Here is a 25,411-nt window from a genome sequence, read left to right on the forward strand (position 1 = left end):
TGCAGATGGAGAGTCAAACACCTTGCCCCAAGCTTCAGACTCCCTTGAGTTCCTCCCCTTACTTTTTGTTGAACTCTTCATTTAGTGGAACATTAAGCTTTTGACTATAATGCAAATTAGTAATATATTATCACAAAAATAAGGAAAATGCTAAAAATGTTGGAGAAGAAACCAATTTCTAGAGATAATGTTATTATAACAGTTGCTAAGATTAATAAAGTCTCAAATATTTGAAGTTGTCAATGTCAGTTTCTGCCTTAAGAACCAAAGAAAGGCCTTGGTGTAATAGCCTAGTGGCTAAAGCCTTGCCTTGCATCCATTGGGATCCCATATGGGTGCCAGTTCATATCCCAGCTGCTCCACTTCTCAACCAACCTCCTACTTGGGAAAGCAGTAGAGAGTAGCCCAAAGCTTCGGAGTCTGCTCCCACTTGGGAGACTCAGAAGAAACTCCTGGCACATGATTTTGGTTAGGCTGAGCTCTGGCCGTTGTGGCCACTTGAGTTATCCAGCAGATGGAAGATCTTTCTGTCAGTATCTCCTTCTCTGTATATTTACCTTCCCAGTTAAAAATAAATCTTAAAAAAAGAAACAGAGGAGAGAAAAAAATAGCCAAAATTAAGCTAAAGGAAAAAATAAAACAAAGACAGGAAAACAAATCAGTGGCATTCAGAACCGAAAAGTAATAGACAAATCTTATAAATGACAAAGTTTACTACTGAGAAAATAAATGAATGAAATTGACAGATTTATTGCCAGGTTCACCAATCCAGGAATGAATACAAAAATTAAAAGTATGAACAGCTAATAGGGAGACATCACTATAAACACTACAAAAATAAAACCTGTAATAAGGAAATAACACAAATAAATCCATGCCCATAATTTTGGCAACTCACTGAACATGGATGATTATCCTGGGGATGATTATCCTGGAAGTAGCAACTATGAAAACTCAACTGAGAAGGAACTGCAATCTGAGTAGCCCTATGTCATGAAGTATATTGAATATGAAGTTTTATAATTTATATATATATGTATATAAAAGCCTAAGGCCCAGATAACTCCACTACAAAATTCTGCTTAAAAGTAATTTAAAGAAGGAACATTATCACATTTAAGGAAGAAATAATTCCTAATTTATGTAAATCTTCTAGACCTATGTCACCAAGTGAAACTTAATCTACATACATTACGCTCTTTAAAAGTTACTTCAGGAGGCCTGGCGGCATGGCCTAGCGGCTAAAGTCCTCGCCCTGAACGCGCCAGGATCCCATATGGGCGCCAGTTCTAATCCTGGCAGCTCCACTTGCCATCCAGCTCCCTGCTTGTGGCTTGGGAAAGCAGTTGAGGACGGCTCAAATCCTTGGGACCCTGCACCCACATGGGAGACTTGGAGAAGGTTTCTGGCTCCTGGCTTCGGATTGGCGCAGCACCAGCTGTTGTGGTCACTTGGGGAGTGAATCATCGAACGGAAGATCTTCCTCTCTATCTCTCCTCCTCTCTGTATATCTGACTTTCCAATAAAAATAAATAAATCTTTAAAAAAAAAAGTTACTTCAGAATGTATCATAGACCCAATTGTAAAACTTCCAAACAATTAAGTTTATGTACTAAATCAAAGAATAAAAAAATAATTATTAGATAATAATTGATAGATTGACTTTCATGAAAATTAAGAACTTCTGAAAACAGTATTAACACATTAAAAAACAGATTATGCATGAAAGGAAAATCAAGAAAGTATATATTCAGATATACATCTGGATAAACAGCTTGTATCCAGAAATATAAAGAATTATCTAAATTTAAGAAGAAAATAAATAATTTCCAACATATGCAAAAGTGTTGATCACTTCGTAGTGTGTGTGTGCTTGTGTGTGTATGGAAATCGAATAAGCACATGGAAAGATGCTGAACATTATTAGTAATTAGGGAAGTGAAAATTAATACTATTAGAGCACACACTACATCTACTAGAGTGTCTAAACATGACTGATACTACCCAGTGCTATGAACTCATGTAGTAGCTTTATTTGTGATATTCACAAAGAAGGATTATATCTGCCACATTTTCTTTACCCATTCCTCAGATGATGTTCCGTGTCGTTGACTGATAGGTTAATCATCATGAACAGTGCTGATGTAAACATGATGGTGCTAGTTTAATGTGTTCACATATTTTAAGTATATACCTTGCAGTGGGATTGCTGTGTCACTTGGCAAGTCTATGCCTAGTTTAAAAAGAATTCTGCACACTGCTTTTCTCAGTGAGTAATAGTTACCCCTTTTCCACATCCTTGTTAGGGTCTGTTCTCTGAGATGAGCTATTCTGACAGGCATGAGGTGACATCTCATTATGATGTTTACTTTTATTTCCCTGATGACTATTGACTAAATGTTTATTCTTCCGTATGTTTGTAAGCCACTTGTATTTCTTTTGAGAACTGTTTAGATCGTTTGTTGTTATTAGTTTTTTGAGTTGTGCTTATATTCTGGATATGAATCATTTATCAGATAAATGGCTTGCAAATATTTTCTCCCATTCTGTGTGATGTCTCTTTGCTCTGTTGATTGTTCTCCTGGTGTGCTGAAGCTTCTGAATTCAAGTTAATCCTATTTGTTTAGTTCATGTTGCTTAAGCTTTGACAGGCCTTATCCAAGAAGTCATCACCTACACCAATGTCTTCCCTACATTGTGTCAGGAGGCTTCATAGGCTCATCTCTTAATTTTGGGCTTTGAACTATCTTGAGTTTATTTTTATATATGGTGAGATCTAATTTCATTATTCTATTTATATACATCCAGTTTTGTCAGCATCATTTACTGAAAAGATTATTCTTTCCCCAGTATGCATCCTAAGTACTTTTGTCCAATAAAATATTTGTATATGGTTGCATTCATTAATCACCTATGTTAAAAATGAAATTCTATTATTTGTTCAAGGAGGTTGTAACTGAGGGATATCAGAATGAGTAAAATAAACCAGAACCCCCAAAGTCAATGCCACACATGGAAGCTACAGTTAATAAAGAAGGATCAAAGACAAAAAGGCATAAATCCCTGTATGTAACAGTACTGTTACAAATATTGTGTTTTGTTGAACTAATTTATCCTTGTCACAGAAAGCGTAAGAATGATGTACTACTAATGTTTTAGTGATTTATGTTTTAAAATTTACTGTATATAATTGAAATTTTCATCTTAGCATTTGATTTTTTGTGGTCCCTATATTCCTACTGCACTAACATCTTTTTATTTTTACTTGTTAAATTCATTGTTTATGAGAGCATTAACTCTTTTACTATAACATACCTTAAAAACGTTATCTTAAAAGTTCAAAAAAATAGAGCTCAGAATATATAAACAAAAGTGATTGATGTTATCAAGTGCTGAAATTCTTACAGCAGCTATATTTGAAGTAGTCGAAAAGTAGAACTGTGTCCAGTGTCTCCCTGATAAGGGGTGGATGCACACATTGTGGCACATCCACCCAGTAAAAGGTAAGACTCCTCAGGAATGAACTAGAATGAACCAAGGATACATAAGACCACATGGATAAGTTTGTTTAATTTTACTAAGTTTAAAGAGCTAGTTTCAAAATTATGTAATCTATGACTCCATTCATCTGAAATTCTTTATAAGGCTAAATCATAGGGACAGAAATCAGGTTACCAGGAGAATGGCTCCTTGCCCTTGTCATGAAGCTTTGTTAAGTAACAGAATCATCCAACATCTGCATTATAGTATGTACTTTATATGCATGTGGTTTTTGATATATTTTTCCAAAGCTTACATAATTACAATCACTAAGGTGTGTGATTTAACATGTTATACTCAGAGACCACTTTAGCAAAGCTATTGAAAAGTTGTAAATAAAAAATGATAACATTGGTCCTAGTGTGGTAGCCCAGTGGCTAAACCTTTGCCTTTCATGCACTGGAATCCCATATGGGCACTGGTTGCTACCCAGGCTGCTCCACTTCCCTTTCATCTCCCTTCTTGTGTTCTGGGAAAGCAATAGAGGATGGCCCAAATCCTTGGGACCTTGTACTCATATAGGACATCCAGGAGAAATTCTGGCTTCAGATTGGCTCAATTGTGGCTGTTTCAGTTATTTGGGGAATGAACCAGTGAATGGAAGCTCTTTCTCTCCTCTGTGTAAATCTGCTTTTGAATAAAAATAATATATGTTAAAAATTAAATGATGATATTGAGATAAATTAAAAGAAATTAATAAATAGGAAGTTATGACTTGCTTATGATGAAATGCAAGTCTCTTGATTGTTAAAATATACTTTTCAAGTTCATTTATAGTATAGTGCATTGTCATTGAAAAATGACAAAATAAATTATTTTTCATACTTGCCAAATTTTGATAAGTGTACATGAAAATTCGGGAGATCTGTAATATCCAAAACAACCTCAAAAGGGAAATAGAAATGGAGCTTACAGTATCTGATTCCAGGTTTAGTGTATGGATACAGTGTTAAATGTCATGTGGTATTGCCTTGAAAGTTGACACACATATCAGACATGGAAGTTACCATCAGATTGAGCAGTGCTGCTGCTCAACATGTCCTCATCAGAACTGGAGTCATTTGCCCATGAAAATATTTGTGTATAAATATTCACAACATTTTTGTTTTTGAAAGCCACAAATCAGAGACAACACAGATCCGTGGGTGTGTAGATATACAGTTATGTGAAAGCTATTTAAAGTAGTGTGTTTAGCTAATAAAAACAAAGATGAATCTGAAATGCGCCATGTGTGAATGAATTTCAAAGCCATTAAAATGAACAAAAGAAGCCAGCTAGAAAAGAGTACAAAGATCAATGTATGATTAGATTTATATGAAATTCTATAGCAGACAAACTATGGTGACAGAAGGTAGATTTGTGCCTGGTGTTAACATCATGAGTGGCATTGATTGTAGTAAAAATTTGGTGTTGATGAAAATGTTTCACAGTGTGATTATAATTTGGTTGCATGGGTATTGATGTTTGTCAAAGCTCATAGCCTTATATACTCATATCCATTTTACTCCATGTAAATTATACTTAAATGAAATCGGTTTTTAAAATAATGCTTGAACTTTTCATCATTTTTAAGTTTAAGTGAATTTTTAAAAATTTCTTTTTCATTCTCCTTATGCGCTATTGATATTATTGGAGACATTTCAAACAAATGTGAACTAATTTTTCCTTTTAATTAGCATAGTGGAAGCAATGACATCATTTCAGCTGCTATGTTTATTTTAAGGGATACAACTTTGCTATGAGACTTGCAAAAGTAGTTTTAAGTCCATTTGTCAGCACAAACTCTTAAGAGGAAGAGAGTATTTTGAACAAATTTATTTCTAATTCATAAGTAAGGGATTATGTGAACATAGCTATGAGTAATCGGAAAGAAAGTAATTTGTCATATTTTGTGTGTGTCTTTAGAGGTGTCAAGTTTCTGGACGTCATATCCAGTAGTAGTCTTTGGGTCCTCCAATGTTGATTTGTCACTTCCATAACCAATGCTGAGATCAAGAAAGGGCATTTTCTCATTCCCTGCTGTTGGATCTTTTGCTGCTATACTGTAATCATTAGTGTATAAATTATAATCTTCAGTTTTATATGGGATGATCATATATAAGAAGAGACATATATTTCCGAGCCACATCAGTCCAGGTTGTTTTCATGAAAATCTTCCTTAGAAGTGTAGATGGGCCCTTCTTCGCATTGCTTAGAAGAATATGCATTGACTGTACCCAAACTGACTGGCGCATAGAGCAGGCTGCAGTGGAAGGAGAGCTGGGCTCTCTCCTTTGCTGCTGTTCTGAAATAGTATCCAGATTGCACTTCTGCCTGCACAGAATACAGGTAGATTAATTGAGTCCCCTCTTCTTCTTGAACATCCCCAAACAAACTGACATCTCTTTCTTTGAACAAAAATCTCCAGGATGGCCACAGTTACATAAACCAAAGCATTCTTTATGTTATTGGCTTAAACTTTCATTTGAAATGCATTTCTTCCCATCTATTATATTCTTCTCTTAACCACCTTCTTTGATTGTGATATTATATTCTCCTATTATTTTTTCACTCTGAATAGCAAACCACTTGTCCTTTTGATACCCATTTTCTTCCCTCCTGATTTGGAGTGTTGTTGATTTCAACTCTGTCATTTATTTAAAAATAGTTTTAATGCCCTTGATATTTTACACATTGTCAGCTAGCTTGTGTATGTGCCTTGGCACTTGTTTTATTTATATTTTTGTTTTTATACAAGGATCTAGGAGTGTTGTGACATTGAAACTATTGTGATATTTTTATCTGCAGTTCCCTGAATGTGGGTTCTATGGAATGTATGACAAGATCCTGCTTTTTCGCCATGACCCTACCTCTGAAAACATTCTTCAGCTTGTGAAATCAGCTGGTGATATCCAGGAAGGCGATCTTATTGAAGTGGTCCTATCAGGTACTATGGTTTTTCTTATAAAATCAGTAATTTGCACTGGACGAATTCTTGGGAATATGTACATACCTTCATCTAGAGGAACTGTGCAGTGGAGACTAGCATACTGAGAAATGAAGGTATGTTGCAGTATGCATCTCTGCTTCTGAATAAAATATGAATCCCAATGAAGCTGAAAAATGTATCTTGACAATAGGATGCTGGACTTTCCACCATTGTCTATATCTACAATGTCATGATACGCTTAAATAGCAGAATGCCAGGCTTGTAATTGTTGAAGCACTCTACTATTGTAATAATACAGAGGAAATCAGTAGAGGAGGGGAAAGTGAGTAAGGAGGGTGGGCAGAGAAATTCTTGAGCTTATAGAACCATATGATTAAGAAAGAGAGAAAGAGAGAGAGAAAGCAAGCAAGCAAGCAGGTCTTAAACTCATCTGGCCTGAGCAAGAGACAGGGTTTCTCTCTAAAGGAACTTTTAAAATTATTTCAAAGTTAACATGAAAGCTTTCCCTACATCCCGTCGTGCTCCAATCACACCAATTGATTTCCTACTTCCCCAAACCCCACAAAGCACACACGCATGCCGTCATGCTGTTGTCCAAATAAATGTTGAGTCATTCTACAGTGGTGAAAGAAAATAAATACACTTGCCAACAGTGAAGCTAGCACAACATCAGAGCCCCAAATGTACAGATTTTATTGCTTATATTTGTTTCAAGAAGTCTATTGACAAATTCAGGATTGCATTGTTCCCCTTTCCCTATTTGGCCTTTGTCACTTGCTGCCTCTGATTACAAGAAAGCCATAATGGTTCTAGACTTTGTTTCCTGAGGTTCTTCAGTTTGCTTAGGGTGTGGGTTGAGTGCAGAGTATAATTCTTTTTTTTTTTTCCAAAAAGATAAATTTAATGACATGATTCATTGCAAGAGACATGACCTCATTTCTTACAAGAGGGATTTCCAACGAAACCAGATTGGTTGTTAAGTACATTCACAGGCATTCCTTAAATTCATACTAATGTGATATTTCTTTTGCCCCGTAAGTAGTGAAGATGGAAGAGCTACCAGGAAAATTCAGAACATTGCGCGGCTTCCTCATGTAACTCTTCTGGGCTCCACCCCCTGGTTATCATAAAGGAATAAAAAAAAGCAGAAATAATCAACATAATGATTCTAGCTCTCCCTGGAAAAGAAACATAAACAGTTGTGTGGGGGAAGCAAATTTGGTTCTATTTACACATTGAGCATTTATTATGATGATCGAACAGATTTTTTTTTTTATTAACTACATTGCATTATGTGACACAGTTTCATAGGTGGATTCACAGTTTCATCATTGGATTCCCCCAATGATGGTCTCTGTTTCATTTACTTTGCATGAATTCACTTAAAATTCACTTTTTCTCTGCTACCTGTTGCCTTTATTCTCATTATGTAAGGCAGGCCCTTGCACATTTTTGTTGTGTAGATGGGTCCTATGAAACTTCTTTGCTAGACAAAAGTAATCTATTTTCTGCTATTTATAGCATTGCTAGTTGTTAAATAAACAGACCAAAAGAGCACAAGTCTTTCATGTTATTTATATTAAAATTTTGGAACTACTCCCCTGCTTTGGTTGATTTCTCCCCTTTCTTTCTCTTTGATTCTTTCAGCATTTTCTTACTGCAAATGTCTGTCCAAACCAAGGGATTGGGCATGTTGTTTTCTAAGTTTCCTATTTCTCAGCACTAGGGATTTCCTGAAATAAATTATTCAAGGAAATCATACTGATCCTAGTCTCATCATAATTCATATTAAACTCATATGCAAGCTGCATTGTAAATAATGTAACGAGTTTTGTGTCTGTTTTCCTTATGGCTGTGTCCTGAAATATATGAAGATTTCAAAATTGCATCTCTTAATTTAATTTATTTCTTTACATTTTACTTCTTTTATTGCATGTTCTGTAGTAGTAGTGGATGGACTGCAGCCAGTACATGATAATGCTATCTGTTTGCATGTAAGCCTTGTGTCATTGAGAACAGTCTGCCTTTCCCCTGGCTTGACCTGTTTTGATCTTCCAGAATTGTTCTTACCTCATGAAGAACTGTATTCTGCTTTTCTTCCCTCATCCTTACCTACAAAGAACCTCTTGGTGCTAATGTTGTTCCACTTTTGTTTCCAGCCACTACTGATATTCCACCTGTTGTATCCCCCAGTCACATTGCAGACAAAGCATTTTAAAACAGCTGACTGCTCATGTGCTGTTTTAGCACCAGGCTCATGAGGGATTCCCTTACTCCTACCAGCTCTGCTGTTGCTCTTTAAGTCATCAGTACCTTGTTCTCAGGTGGAACTGTGTAATACCACAACCTTCATCATTGAATCCATATTCAATTATATGCGTTCAGTTATACATATATGTGTTTGTGTGTTTATTGCCTTATGTTTCTAACTCTTTTCCAGTGGACATCAGGGACAGCAGTCTTCTAGGGCCCCTTCAACACAAATGTTTCCTTGTGGCTAAGTTCTGTTGAAAATCATTCTTAAAATTCCATCCTTTCCCTCTCCCAATATTGTAACCTGGTTTTGCCTGACCTCTTTTCATACCTGTTTTGTGCTGTGAGCCTATTGTAATCAAACAACTGCTATATATGGCTTCTTTTATGTCTTCTGCCTGCAGCCTGGCTCTTATGGAGGTGCGAATCTGTTCCTCTCAGTCTTGGAGTCTTTGCCTGTTATTTTCCTTCACTCCAAGAATGGAGTTGGATTAAATGACAATTTTGGTTGTTTTCTGTAACACCCTTGCTATTGTCTAGAAATGTCTATATCACTTATTCATGTCACTATTGCTGTAAGGTAATTTGATTCTTTAGATTCATTTCCATTTAACCATGGCAATAAATAATGTCAGACTGCTGATTATGCTTTCTGTGTTATATACCTTGATGTTGTTAACATGCATGTTGACAATTCCTCAGATTTGTTATTTATTTCTACTGTCAAAGTTCAACACTTGACTACACCAAAAAACAGCATTCCAGATCTAAGATGTTCCCTTGGTTGTACTTTTGCTTTCTGAATGTAGCCTGTCCTGTTTGTGGTCTGCCTCACTATATTGTAATTACTAACTCCCTACCATTTTTAAGCTATGTTTTTTTTTTCACTCCCATAGTGCAAGGCCCATTCTAATCTTGTCTTGTAATATTTTGATAGATTCTCAGTAGACTGTGTCCTCTTTTATCCTCACAAGCTGTGCTGTATCTGACTGTGATCTGAATTATTTCACCATCCATTTTGACCACTCATTTTCTTGACGCACATGTGACATCAACCTGTTGTTACTTGGTTCAATGCAGATTAAATTTAACCTGTCCCTACCATCGGTAAACAGTATTTCCTCCTTTCAAAACCTATCCTTTTATAGTTACAGATGCAAAATTTTCAATGATTATTCATGACTTCACTGATTGACTATTGGACTGTTAGAAACTACTACAAATGCAAATTTTATAACGTATTTCTGTTCTTTAATATTATCAGTAAGAACTATATCCTTAAAAGTGAACTGAAGTTCAAGCCTTTTTATTATGCATATATTTCCCTCAACCCAAACAAGAAATTAATATCTACAATGTAGACAGAGTTGCACTGCATCATAATTTGAGGCAAAGAAAATGATATTCACTAGACCACATCAGGACACAGGTACAAGGGAGCTTGGATCGTATCCTCATTTCTGGCCCAGTCCCTGAAAAGGATGGTGTGCTGTGGCAACTGTGGAATTAAATGCTAAGTTCATTTAGGTACAAAAGACTTTTGAAATCCATTATATTTTTTTTCCATAATATGCATTTTCAAGAGTGGTTTGAATACCCATTATATGTGTGGATATAAGATTTTTCTTAATCAAGACAAATTTGTTTTTAATTCTGTTCTTATGCCATCCTTGTAAAGTGCTGTCCCATAGATTTCATTAGATTGTAGTTAAGAATCAACTGTACTCAAATTACAGTAGACAAAGGCAAAGAAAGAAGAGAAAATATGGGATATCCTCCTCTGCTTCTGATTAGTTCCAATATACAATCACTGAAACTATTCCTCTCAAAGATTATAGTTAATTGTTAAATTTTACTCATCCAAAATTTCTCTGTTTTCTCAACACAAATTAATTTGTTTCCTGGTTTTTGAATTAAAAACTAAACAGAAGGGACTTGACTAATTTGATTTCCTTCCTCCTCTGTTTCTGTTGGTAAAGCTTGATTTATTGAAGTTTTACTAAGACATAATAAACTCATGAGTGGATGTTTTGGCTAATGGAAAAGAAAGTAATATCTCCATGAAATTTCTTCATCATACATGCCTCACTGCTGGAAAGCCTTTTGTGTCTGTTAAATAAGGCATCAACTTTATTACTAATGTTATGAAGTAGGGAAACGCTGCCAGTGGAAATTTCTCCTTCCAAAACCAAGGTCAGGTTCAGCTGTCTGGTACTGAGCTATAAAATAAAGTTCTTGGAATTTATCTGAAGTCTTCTTCATGATGGATTTTCATCTGAAGCCTAGCAGTTTAGCCATAGCAAAACAAATGAATGACAGAACATTATCCATATGTCTTAATGTGGGTTTTTTTTTTGGCTCCATTACTGATAATTAAGCTTTATTTTTGTGTAGATCTTATTGGTGCTTAAAAAAATAGACACAAATTACAGTAAAAAGAAAATTAGAATTTTAAAATTTTTTATTTTAATTTTTATAGGAGAGTAAGATTTATAGAGAGGAGATACAGGGAGAAAAGTCTTCCATCCATTTGTTCACTCCCCAAGTGGCCACAGTGGCTGGAGCTGAGCTGATCCAAAGCCAGGAACCAGGAACTTCTTTCGGGTCTTCCACAGGGGTGCAAGGTCCTAAGACTTTGGGCTATCCTCTACTGCTTTCCAAGGACACAAACAGGGAGCTGAAAGTGAAGTGGAACAGCCAGAATATGAACCACTGTCCATATGGGATCCTAGCACATGCAAGGCAAGAACTTTAGACATTAGGCTAAAATGTTGGGCCCTAAAATTAGAATTTTAGATTCTGAGAGCTATATATTAACTGTTCTTTCACTTCTGGCACAAATTATAGTTTTCTTATGATTTCATTATGTGTTTACCAAAGAGCACATGTTTATAAACATCAGAAATCTGTTTCCATGAGTAGTTAATTATCACTTATTATCAATAGAAAAGTCTTTTTAGAAAATTGTGGTGTAGGGCCCAGCACAATAGCCTGGTGACTAAATCCTCGCCTTGCACACAGAGGGTCCCATGTGGGCATTGTTTCATGTCCTAGCTGCTCTACTTCCCATCCAGCTCCCTGCTTGTGGCCTGCTTGTGGAAAGGTGTCAAGGATGACCCAATGCCTTGGGACCCTGTGCCCATGTGGGAGACCCTGGGGAGGCATTTGGCTTCTGGCTCCTGGTTTTGGATTGCCTCAGATCCGGCTGTTGTGGCCACTTTGGGACTGAACCAACAGGCAAGGGACTTTTCTCTCTGTCTCTCCTCTCTGTATATCTGCTTTTTAAATAATAATTTAAAAAATCTTAAAAAAAATAAAGTTGTGGGTAGCTTGAAGAGAGAAGTTGTAGGCCTGTTGTATGGCAGTAACAGAAAAGTGAAAAACGAAAGTAGTGATGTCAGGAAACACTCTAACAGTAAAATTAAAGAGACATGAGAGCCAGTAGTTGATGAGGTACATGAGTAAAATAAGAGAAGGCCACAGCCACCTGAAAATGATGACATTTCTTTTCCTCATTCTCAGTCTTGTCGTCTATGCAGAATGCTCAGTGTTCAGTGAGCTCTCCACGTGGATTGGATGCTTTCCTGAGGGCTGCAATAACTGGTTTCTTTAGCATATAGTAATTTCCTTAGTGATGTTGCTTTACAAGTTGCAAAACTCCTGAGCGTCACTGTTTTCTTGTTTGCTTGCATTTTAATCAAACAAGAAACATACACTGAATTTTTTTTCCCATTTGGTAAAGTAGTATCCATGATGTCTGAATACATTTTTCAGGACCAATTCATCTTGGTTAATATCTTTCTCTTCACTTCTTACATCTTTGCCAAGACATCTAATCATTCTGTAATTCAGTTTCATCATCTGTGAAACAGAAATGGTATTAGAATCCTTATGTAAGATTCTTCTACATTTTTAAATAAGAAAATTCTTATAAGGCACTTCCAGGGCCGCTGTGCCATACGTGTTAGCTATGAAGACTGCTTTTCTTCAGAATCTAAGCTAGCTTTCAGGGATGCTTACAGGTAGCTGACCTGCTGCAAAGGAAATCCAGGTCTGATTGCTTGCAGAGATGTTGTTTAAGCATTGTGGAAGGATTGTTTTGCTTGAGCAGTCTTGAAACCTTAGGTACTTAATATTGTGAAGCAGGTCTCCAAGATTACTTTATCACGGGTCTTTTTTTCTCTGATATCTGGTGAGTCATGTTTCAATAGACTACACTATAGAGTTTATCTGTGCAATGCCAGGGACCAGTTTTTCTAAGGGCATATGTCCTGCCTCTCATGAATGCCGAAGGTTTGAGCCATCCCACAGTGCATAGCCAGAAAGAAACAATCTTTGCCTTCATAATATCAAAGCTTTACAGTAACTTATGTAAGCCCCCACCCCCATTCAAGATTCTGGAGGTAGAGAAGGTACTGGAAAAACTACAGATTATGAATTTCAACTTGTCAAAATCCTCTGTAGAGTATGAATAGTACCAGATCTTGAATCTGAGCTTCTTTTTAGTGACATTACACCATTTTCACTGGCATTTAATAATACTTTGAGCACAAACTAAAAAGCCTATGTTTGTGGGCCCGGCGGCGTGGCCTAGCAGCTAAGGTCCTCGCCCTGAACGCACCAGGATCCCATATGGGCACCGGTTCTAATCCCGGCAGCTCCACTTCCCATCCAGCTCCCTGCTTGTGGCCTGGGAAAGCAGTCGAGGATGGTCCAAAGCTTTAGGCCCCTGCACCCACGTGGGAGACCCGGAAGGCAGTTCCTGGCTCCTGGCTTCGGATCGGTGCAGCACCAGCTGTTGCGGTCACTTGGGGAGAGAATCATTGAACGGAAGATCTTCCTCTCTGTCTCTCGTCTGCACTGTATATCAGACTTTGTAATAAAAATAAATAAATCTTGAAAAAAAAAGCCTATGTTTGTGAAGTGAAATAAAAATAAGCTATTGTAAAAGTTAGGTTGAATAAAGAAGTAAGGAAGGAGAAGATGGTTGGGAAATGTGTTTCACACACACACACACACACACACACACACACACGTAAATGAAAGTTCTTGGGAACCTGTTAAAATCATTCCTACTACTGAGGGAAATGACAATTACTAGGACTAGAAAGAGTTGGAGAAAAGGGGAAAAGAAGATATTATATAGTCAGTACCAAATCGCAAGCAGAATGAAGGAATGAGTTCCTAACGTTGCAGAGAACAATGAAGGGAAATTCTAGATCACAATCACCTCTTATTTCTTGTGTAAATAAGAGAGAGCTGCTCAGATACCAAAGGGAACATAATGACCAAGAGAAGAAAACATTAATTACCCTGAGTTTATCACTACAGACTATATACATTTATTGAACTATCATGCAGTACATCATAAAAATGTACAATTATTGCTAACTTTTTTATGAGTAAGCCATGAAAATGTTAACTGATGGAATCTGGTCTGATCTTCATATGTTGAGTTGAATGCATGTCTTGATTTTTTTTCACTGTATAAATAATTAATATGCTAATAATAGTTTAAAAATCATACCTACCACAGTAAGACAGTTTATATTTCATGGAAGCACCAGTGATATTTGTAACAGTGAAAACAGCAATGAGAAGATCCATTGTCATGATATTTATCACAGAACTAATATCTTCCTCCTGCTCATAAAAATTGTTTATATGTATACTCTCACAAGCTGTTATCAGCTTTCTAAAAAGAACTATGTGGGCTCGTGTCAGTAGTGTGATCATGTAAAATATTAAATAACACTGACATTGTGTATCCAGAGTCTCAATGTGATTTCTTATCTGTGGTCAAAACTGAAATAGCAAGGGTGGGCATTTGACGCTGAGGTAAAGATAGCACTTGTTTGCGTCCGGCCTCCTCAGCCTCTTTGCCTGTCTGAACCCAGGGAAGCAGCAAATGATGATTCAAGTGTTTGGGTCTCTACCACCTATGTGGCAGACCTGGATTCCATTCTAGAGTCTTGATTTTGTCGTGGTTTTAGAATCCTGGTATTGTTGTTGGCGTGGGAGGTTTACCATTAGAATGAATATGTTTTTCTGTGCTTTTATCTTTAAAATAGAACTAAAATAAATAAATAAATAGAATTTTGAAAAAAAAATTGCAGTAGTGGTTTAGGTTCTCTGTGTTTAAGAGATTTTACTGCTCATTTTTTTTTTTTTAGTAAGATTTAGTGCCCCAACTCTATGCCAGAAAACTTATTTATGAGAACAGCGTTCTACTAAAATGTGCGTTTTGGAAAGTATAAGTTGCTGATTTACATGGCAAGGTGCTGGTTGCATTTATATTAGATACAGCACCTTGCTCAGAGGAGTTGTTTCTGCCTGGGAAATGAGTGTGTGTGTGTGTGTGTGTGTGTGTGTGTGTGTGTGTGTGTGTGTGTGTGTGAAATATATAAGGGAAACATCTCAAGAGAGTTTGTTAAATCATTGTGTTATTATTTCTCCACAAGTATATTATATTCAGCTTGTTAGTTTGATTTTAAGAAAACAGAAGTTATTATTGTCATCACCTCTCAAGTTCTAGTACTGCTTGAGGAGTTAAGATATTAAAATATCTGGGTTCTATAGGCAGGTTTTATCTCTGAACATGTTCTTCATTATATAAATATCCCAGTCCCAGTAAAGCCAATTCTTATCTAGCTTAGGTTGCAGTTACTTCAATGGGTAGTTTTGTAACAATATAAGTTCAAATGTAAGATAATAAATCATAATAGTATTTTATCCTTAAATCAAATATAGTACTGAACCCAATGCATACATGTACTAGTTTTTTCCTAGCCATGCATATTTGCAATAAAATTTAATTTATAAACTGGACACAATAAAATATTAACAAGCATTAAAAACAACAAGCAGCAGATAGAGAAGCTTTCTGTCTCTTCTTCTCTGTGTATATCTGCCTTGCCAATAAAAAATAAAATAAATTTAAAAAAACAACAATTATAACATTGTAAGAAATGTTATGTCAATGTGGTCCCTTAACATACTGTATTATACTCATCCTCAGGATGATGATGTGCAATGATACCATGCCTGTATAATGACATAGTGGATTTGAATGATGGAGACATTATGATGTATCATTAGGCTACCACGTAAGAGTTACTTAAATACAGACACCCCAGCATTTAATATGAAAACTGAGGTAGTTACTAAGGGACTAAAATACTGTGGAGTGAGATTATATTAGAATCCATCTCACTATGCAAAACAGCCCACTGTAATTCTCCATTTAATACTTTTGGTCCACAGTTGTTCACTGATAACTGAAACAGAAAAATGTCACCGTGGATAAAACAGAACTAACTTTTCTTTCCTTCTGAGAATGGCTAATCGTAGGAGTGATTTTGACATTTCCTTTGTATGATGGTTAATATTAGGGTTTTCCTTAACTCTCAAGTAAACTTGGTTTTAGTTTCTTTGTGCCACACTGAGTTGTTTTCCTGAAGAAGACACTGCGGAGACCAGACTAGTTGAAATGTTTCCATAGACTTCAGTTAGGATCAGGGACTTGGGACTCTTTTCCTCACATTGATAGTTTTCTTGGTTATTTGTCTCTTTGAGAAGTTGTTTTCCCCAGAATATGACACAATAGTGCATTGCTTTCTCTGTTTTCCTCTCTGCCTTTCCTAAATGTCAAGACAGATGTAAGACATTCTCTGCAGGTCAAATGGAGAAGAAAACCCTATGGATAAAGCGCCTTAAGAAAACATTAATTCCATGTGAAAATTTTATAGACATTTTGCATTCTGTATCTTTATTATTTTTGCATTTTAAAATTTTGAATAATAATTGTTTCTGTTTTTTGAAATAGCAATGAGTGGGATTGAGATGAAAGGGAAAGAAACATTTATGATACTTTAGGTACTAAGTGCTGCTTCATATGATTCCATTAAGAAATATGCATTACTACATATCTGATACAGAGTTCCGCTATATATAAGAATAAATATATAACATATTTCATGAGATCCCTGACAAGAAAGGAGTATTCAATCCTTTCACCTCATTCTCCTCTGCCAAAACTACACCTTTCTTGAAATAGCAGCCGTGTGTTTTCATAGTTTAATCTTTCGTACCCGGTGTATCACAAGCAGTCAGCATCTATTTATTGAGTGATCAGCTGACTAATTACTAGACAAAAATAAACTAATCGTTACATTGGTGCTCTATTACGATATCAAAAGTTTCTGCTCTCTTGTAAGAATTGAATTTCACTATCTCTACTATTGACTTTATTTGGCCTGATTTATTAGTAGAATTCAAATTATTATTACCTGACTAATGCTTTCTTATTCTGAACTTTTGCTATCCCCTGCAGTCTAAAAATTAAATGTATTTTAGAAAATTATTTGTGGAAAAACAGTCCTACTTTCAGAACTTAGCAGTGTTTGTAAGAACATTCATTATGTAAAGTGAGATATGATTCATAGAATGCAAGTTGAATTGTGTTCCATTCTAATTCCTAGGATTTCTGTTGTGTACTCAGCACCAAGTTACACCAAGTTACATCTTTAGTCACTGGACTCAAGTCTTCCTTCAGTTATTTTTCCTGATCTCAGACTTTCCTCCCTATCCCCCTAAATATTCTTGCTTTCATTGTAAACGATTCTTGTCAGCCATTCCTTACTGAGGCATCCCCATTACCAGTTTGTTTACTTCATCTATTTATTCATTGTGTCATCTTCATCTGTACCTCCATATTTTCTCTCTGCATTAGCACTCCCAGGTAGAGGCTCTGACACTAACTTTAGGCTCCAGCTTCTCCATTTCTGAGTCTGGCAGGAATGAGGACTGATACCCTGAGGTTCTAGCTGACCTTTCCTGCTCCCTCTCCCCTCTACTTCCTGCTCCCCACATTGGAACTCTGTAGCTTTATCCATCTAGCACAGCAGCTGTTTCTACTCCAGGGTTAGCTGGCGAAACCTATAGGAAAAGCTGGGTCAGGTGCTGCAGAAGTAGGCTCTAAATCTCCACAGATCTGTCATTGTACATACCATGGTTTCAGGGAAGGATAAATCCTACTCCTGTGCACACAGAATTTGTCTACGGGCTAATTTTTTACCATCTGGCAAGTAGAGACCAAGCCAGAATCATAGTTCCCCCCCCCCCTTTTCCTCTTCTACTGAGCCAACTGAGGACAGTATTATCATTGTCATCCAGATAAACAGGACCCAAAGTAAGGGCCCTGGAAACCACACACAGGAGAGCTTTTGTCTTTGAAAGCAGCATTCATTATATTTGCTTCTTAGGATAAGGGTTAACAATCTCAGGAAGATGAAGCTTACCATATTAAGGTCTAAATCAGGAATTCAGAACATGTCATATTATATGTCTTCCTAGAAACATATAAAGACATAGTTTTGCTCATTTTGCCTTTTTACATGAATTAGTTTACAAACAATATGCCAAAAGGCCTCTTTTTATTACGATTAATGTGATCTACATTAATTAATGATTAATATTATGTGATTATATTATATGTGATATGATTATATGTGATATAATATGATTAATGTGACAATTAATATGATCTGCATTATTTATTATATTTGGGTTTCAATTTTTTGGCACTTCTAAAAAAAATCACATTGTTAAAAAAGAAAAATTGACACATTGGGAATAACTTAAAGACATATATTAGGGAATCAGAGTGTAATATGAAACTGTTTTAGGCAGTACTGTTATTTCACGAGTAGGTATTCTTTGGTTTACTTCTATGATTTTTTTAAAAATACATTTTTGTGATGAGTTGGAGAATACAAAATTTCTAGTCAGCTAGACATGAACTAAAAAATAAATAAATGAGTTTTCATTTTGTATATCTCTTATAAAAATATGAAAGCCTATTAATAAGAATTAGCTGAGAGATATACAGCCACACCATTCCACTAGATTGCACTCAGTAAGTATTATAGCCCCTAGCTACATTTGGCCATTTGCCTTTAAGTAATCATAATTTCCTAAAATTAAATTCCTTAGTTTGTGTAGCTACATTTCAAATGTTCAATAGTCATGTTTGAATAATAGTTGCCAGCTTTACTATCTAAAAATAATTTTATTTGAAAACAACAAGATAAACATGATTTTATCCAAAAAGATGCAAGCCTGGATCACATTGTTTCGTACACATGTATACAGCTGAATGCTCTTACAGAAATTATGTTTGGTCTGATGGTTTGAAGGAGGCTATGACTGAAAAAATTATGAATTTTGAAAGCGTATTTATTGCAGAAATGTTATAGGAGATTTCCACTTTTTTGCCTTGTGACCTCTTTATAGGATGAATTGCTCAGATCTTAGCACAAAAAAAATTCTACTTAATGAGTCATGTTACTCTTAAGGCATCTAATTTTTGTTCTTGCTTTGTCCAGTAATTCTCAATTTTGAATTCGTGGGCATCTAGGATGGTGGTACAAGTTAATACTGAAACTCTTTTCCCATTATTCTTTAGTTGCTACAGTATGCATTTTTCCAGGATATGTTAGTGTGTGTGTGTGTGTATGTATGTGTTTCCCACTTGTGTGCTGCATAACATATTGGTAGCATTTAGAAGCACAGATCTGGAACTTGAGTTGACTTGTTAGCTGCGTGTTCACAACTTGTGTGGAACTGCGAGCCCACCTAATCCATGTGTATCTTACAAAATTATTTACAAACAGTTAAATAAATATCTTGTTATATGAAACTAGATTTTGTATGTTTGTCTGCCTACAATTCCATAATGTGCTTAAACAGCAGGATGTTACTAAAGTTATACTTAAAATTGTAGATGGTGGAGGAGAGAGTGAAAGGAAAGGAGGTAATCCCTATAACTACAAAAAATGTGTCATGGAAAAATTATAGAAATAATTAAAACATATATAAAGAAATGGGACAAGAAAAGTAAATAGGAGAAAGAAAAGGAAATAGGTTAGAAAGACTAAGGTAGCATGACTGTGTGGTATGCAGATTATTTGGTCAGTTGAGAAATGGCTTTGCTTACTTTAGCTCACTTTTTTAAAAAAAAATATATATATATATACTCTGGTATAGTGGCTTACAAAATCACACAACATATGCTAAAATATCAGTGATTGACATTGGATGCTAAGTTAGAAAAAACATCATTTTCTTAAGTTAAACATTCGCTTAGAAAGGGACATATCAATTTTTAGCAGGTCTGAGGAAGAAAAAACTTGCACACTGCTGCTGAGACTGTGAATTGTTCAAGCTTTTATGGAAAACAGTATGAAGTGTCCTTAGAAATTAGAAGTATGAGACTGATGCTATGAAACACCACTTCTAATCACAGTTCCCTGATAATGCACTTGGGAAAGCAACAGTGCTGGCTTCCGGCACACATGCGGGAGATCAGGAAGCTCTTGTCCACTGTCTTTGGTCTCTGGCCCAGCCGCTGGCCATTGCACACATTTGAGATGGAAGGGTATTCTCTTCCTGTTTCTGTCTCTCTCCCTCTCTCTCTGTAACTCAGCCTTTCAAATAATGAATAAATGAATGAATGAGTGAAAAGAATTCAAAATGAAACTATCGTGTAAGGAAAACAGTCCTAGTGCTTCATACGAATCCATACAAAGTGAATCAATCTGTGGATGAGAGACCTACTGTCTCGTGTTTATAGCAGAAGTGTTGACAATAACCAAGAAAATGCAAAGTGCTTAAGTGTGCATCAGATGGTGAATGGAAAAAGAAAATGTTGTGTACAAATATTTCTCAGCTTTTCAAAACATGAAATTAGAAGTTCAGTTTGGTGCAAACAATATTTTAAAGACATGCAGCTTTTCCCCCATAATGTATCTTTCCATGCACTTTTTGAGTCTCTTTGTAAATTTAATAGAATACTATTCAGCCACAAGTAAGGTTGGAATGTTCTTCATTTCCAACAACATGGATGAAACTGGAGCTCATGTTACATGACAGTTGTCATTTTAAATGAAGTAAGCCGGGGGTGGGGGGAAGATTAGTGCCATGTTTTCTCAGTCATATGTAGGATCTAAAATACTTGATCTCATAGAGAATGACACTAGAATGATGGTTATCAGTGGCTAGGGACGTGGGGAGAAAGCTTGAATGACAGGTACTATACCGTAGTACCGTAGTGTAGTATTTTTTTTTTTTAGAAATAAGTTCTGGTGATCTGTTCATAAGAAAGTGACCATAGATTAATGTTCTTTGTTTTTCCAAGAACAATAGAGGAAATTGTTTGGAATTCCATGAAGAAACGGTAAATTATTAATAACACAGATATATTTATCCTAATTTTAATCTTATACAATGTTAATGTGTATCAAAACATTATTTGATATCCCACAAATATTTTTGATATATATATACATATATATATATTTAAAATGTAGATTTACAGAGAGAACAGAGAAGAAGAAAAGAGACACAGAGAGAGGAGAGAGGAAAGGAGAGAGGGAGGGAGAGAGAGAATCTTTTGTAAACTAGCCCCCTCACAGAATGACCACAGTGGCTGGAGCTGAGCTGAACTGGATCCCGGAGCTTTATCCAGACCTCCCACATGATTTCAAGGACCCAACGACCTCAGCCTTCCCCCGCTGCTTTCCCAGGATATCAGTGTCATCAGCTGGAAGATTCATCTGTGGAGCCATGGCGCCAGCCCCAAATGGTCTTGGCAGTTTTATCCTTAAACTTCATAAACTGCCTTGAATCACTCAGAGGATAGCATGCTTATGAAGAACAAGTATTTCTTTGCTACATTTCCTGATCTGAATTTTGAGGTAAATTATCTACTTGAATATTAGGTAACTGTAACTGGTAGTATTCTGAATGCAGGTTTTAGAATGTGTTGCTCAACATTGATCAAAAAAGATCAATAATGACCAGTATTATTTCATGATCTTAAATAGCCAGATGCTCTTATCCTAATTTAGACAATTGAGAATTCATACTTACTTCATCTTGTGCAATATAAAATGGGAAAAGTTGTTAACAGATGTTTTATTTCTATATTCATTTTTCTGAGTATCTGCGTACCACACACACACGCACACACACACACACACAGCAATGAAACTAGAAGAGGAAAAGAAGGAATGATAGAATTGTGCACTGCATCACATTCCATGGCAGGTCCTTGAAGCTACCAGGATTTGCAGAGATCGGTTGGAGAATCCTGAATTGCCCCATGAAGATTTCATGGGTAAGGATTATTTTTTTTTTTTGAGGTAGAAGATAAGGCTCTTGAAAAACTGCCAGATACCCCTTTTTCATGTTCCATGATTGGTGGCACATAGCACTTCAGTTCAGTAACTCAGCCGTGCCACCATCTGCCCAACACTCTCATTCTGCTGGTTGGCATGTCGCTTATTTGCTTTTAACATTCAACCCATATAAAAATCCCTCATAATCTTCCAGAATTAGAAATGCAGCTGTTTTAAGTCTTAAACAGCAATGGCACTATTCATTTTGCCAGTATGAAGGAATAAAATGGAAAGATGTACTTGAAAAGAGCAATGCTACACGACAACGTATTTGTACCTCCACTTTTTGAAGTGCATTCAAGATGTTTATAGTCTGTTATCAGTACTGACTCCAGGATTAAAGGAAAGTCAGCACATAAATGTACCAAATATATTCTTTATCACATGTATTTAATTCAGGGCTTTAAGTCAGCTGTGATTTTTTTTTTCTAAATTTCAGCCTTTCAGTTTTTAGATCATACCTAGCTAACTCTGTTTTTATTTTCCTCAGATATTTGTGAGATGACAGCATTGTAAGTTGTTTATTGTAAGAATCTTTCATGTAGAGCTGTGTGGGGAATTCTCAATTAGACTGAGCAATTGTTCCAAAATTACCAAAAGAAAAAAAAAAAGCCAAAAAAGCAAAACTATAAAGAGAAATGTGATTTCCCCCACATGCTTAGTATTCCTGTGATGATGAAAAACAAAAACCACGACTACAGCAAATAAACAAGCCAACACACTTCTTCTTCCCTTATTTCACTGTATTATTCGTACTCTGAATATTTAGTAATGATACATTGTAGGAGAGAGTAAAGATCTGGTATGGAACATTGTGCACTGCGTCCCAGGAAGGGAATTATTTATTGATTTGAAGGCAGAATTGCACAGCAGTAGGAAGAAGCAGGGGGAGTCTCCGTCTGCTTGTTTATTCCATAGATATCCACAACCACCAGGACTGGTTCAGAATGAAGCCAGGGGCTTCTTCTGGGTCTCCTGCTTGTTGGTAGGAGTCCAAGAACTTGGACCATTTTCTTCTGCTTTCCTATGTGCATTAGCAGTGTGCCTGCTAAAAGTCGAGTAACTGGAACACAAACTAGCACCTATTTAGGGGTCCAGTGTCATAGGCGGGCTTAACTTGATGCACAAAAATACCAGCCCACAGAAAACTATTTCTTATTTTTGTTTTTTTCACAGAACCATGTTTTTTCTGAGACTGAACTCAGATAGTTTAAAATTGGTTTGTTTCATCTTTTTCCATTGCATATTCAAATAAGTTGAAAGGAATGTTTAGTTCACTTGGTTAATGTCCTGGTGTGGATCCCAAAGAATTCTAGACCTATGTGAATTTTATATATTTAAACATATGTATAATTATGAGAAATAATGAGATTATTACATAATTATATATGTATAATTATGAGAAATGACTTTGAAGCACTGTTTACTTCCTATACACTGATAGTAAGAGAAGTAGTGATTGAACAGACATAGATTTTCTCAAATCGATTTATTTAATTCGTATTTACCTTGTATCTCCATCATGGGTAAGCATACAAAATAATAGGGGCTTTACGCTTTGGCTTTTGAAACTGTGTAACAATAACAAACACATAGTAGCAGCCTGAAAATAGGTGTACATGTTCATGATTCAAATACTTTGATTGATAACTTAAACTTTCACAACTGGATCTAGACTTGAAAAATATGATTTTGTGCTTTTCAAATTTAATACATTTGGAACATTCCAGAGTTCAAATATTACTAATTTGTTGAAATCTGCATGCAGTGGTTTCTAACTCCTATTATTAAAGGAAAAGTATCCATCACCCCATTGTCTTATTTACTTCTTTCATTGCATCATGTTTACTTTAGTGTTGTAGTTACTTCTTAGTTGCCAATTAGTAAGTGGCTGTCAAGTCTGTGTGGTATCTGGTTTATGAAGTTAAAATATTGTTTTCTGTTATATACTAATTGACAGAACCATAGCATTGCTTTCTCTTTAGGCAACATTAGGTCTAATGATATGTTAATGTAACAATTATTTTGGAAATTCAATGAGAACTATTTATTCCGTTCCATAGCATTACTATACAACCTTTCTTGTCTAAAACAAATAGATAATGTGTTGAGCCAAATGGATTCATCTTGCTATCCTTCAATGCCAGCAACAGTTTGATTATATAATCTACTTCGTAAATCTCTACTCTTTCTGGTTTTAAGCCTTTGAAAATACTTAGTACTAAGCAGAGTTTTAATAATTTATCTGGAAACACTGGAGGCTATGAATAGCTAAACTTACATTGAATAACAAAAATCAAACTGGAGGAATCACAATTCCCGATCTCAAGACATACTTACATGCAGTGGTGATCAAATGTTTGGTACTGGTGCAGAACTAAGATCAATGGAACAGAATGGAAACCCCAAAAGTGGGCCCACACGTGTGCAGCTGACTGATCTTTGACAAGAGAACTGAAAATAACTCAAGGAAAATGTTTGTTCTGTTCAACAAATGTTGTTGGGACACGTGGATAGCTTCATGTAGAAGTAAGAAGACATCTACCTTTCACTGTATGCAAAAATTGGGCCTAAATAGATCAAGGGCCTAAGTCTTCACCCAAAAAACCATCAAATTATTAGGGGAAAGCATGAGAAGCATTCTGTAAGATATAGGAATTTGTAAAGAGTTCTTAGAAAAGTCACCAAAAGCATGGACAGTCCAAACCAAAGTAAACAATTGGAACTACATGAAAATAAGAAGCTTCTGTACAGAAAAACAAACTGTCAACAAAGGGAAGAAGCAACTGGCAGAAATCTTTGCTTATTATGCAACCATTAGGGTACTAATATCCAAGATTTACAAGGAGCTTCAAAAACTCAACAACAGCAAAATAAACATCCCTATTAAAAGTGGGTGAAAGAAATGGGCAGGCATTTTTCAAGAGATTGAATTCAACTGACTAAAAGACATGAAAACAATGCTCAGGATCTCTAACTGTTAGGAAAATGCAAAAATAGACAAACAGAAAACATTTAGTTTACACTTAACTTCAGCAAGTATGACCTTCATTCAGATATCTACTAACAAAATCTGCTGGCATGGGTATCTGGAAAAATGTACCTTAATCCGTTGTTGGTGGGAGTGAAGGCTAGTGCAGCCACAGTGGAAGTCAGTATAGAGAGTACTCTGACAACTGAAAATTGACCTTTTGCTTGACCCAGCTATCCAGCTCTTGGAAATATATCCAAAGGAAGTGAAAATGAGAAAGCAAAGTGCAGCCCTACCTTTATAGCAGCACAGTCCACAACAGCAAAGACAAAACATTTGTCTGTAACCCAATTAGGAATCCTGAGATGGACTGTTAGCATAGAGCATCACGGACAGCCACACACCGGTCCACATGAAAGCTATGGATAGGGGCCTGTCTGGGAGGGCTAGGTACCAGAACCTAACTGGGTGGTGGAATAG

The 25,411-nt window shown here is 36.0% G+C and overlaps 1 protein-coding gene across 2 annotated transcripts in view; it reads left to right on the top strand.

Moving 5' to 3' along the window:
* PRKD1 (protein kinase D1) overlaps positions 1 to 25,411 on the top strand; it is a 280,136-nt gene that overhangs the window by 146,855 nt on the left and 107,870 nt on the right. For both annotated transcript variants that reach the window (XM_040968763.1, XM_040968764.1), the window contains exon 2: positions 6,328 to 6,466. In XM_040968763.1, the coding sequence (XP_040824697.1) occupies positions 6,328 to 6,466 (139 nt within the window). The remainder of the gene's footprint in view (positions 1 to 6,327; positions 6,467 to 25,411) is intronic.

The sequence above is a fragment of the Ochotona curzoniae genome, unplaced genomic scaffold, assembly GCF_017591425.1.
Source record: "Ochotona curzoniae isolate NIBS_2020 unplaced genomic scaffold, NIBS_Ocur_1.0 scaffold_4701, whole genome shotgun sequence".
Classification (NCBI taxonomy): domain Eukaryota; kingdom Metazoa; phylum Chordata; class Mammalia; order Lagomorpha; family Ochotonidae; genus Ochotona; species Ochotona curzoniae.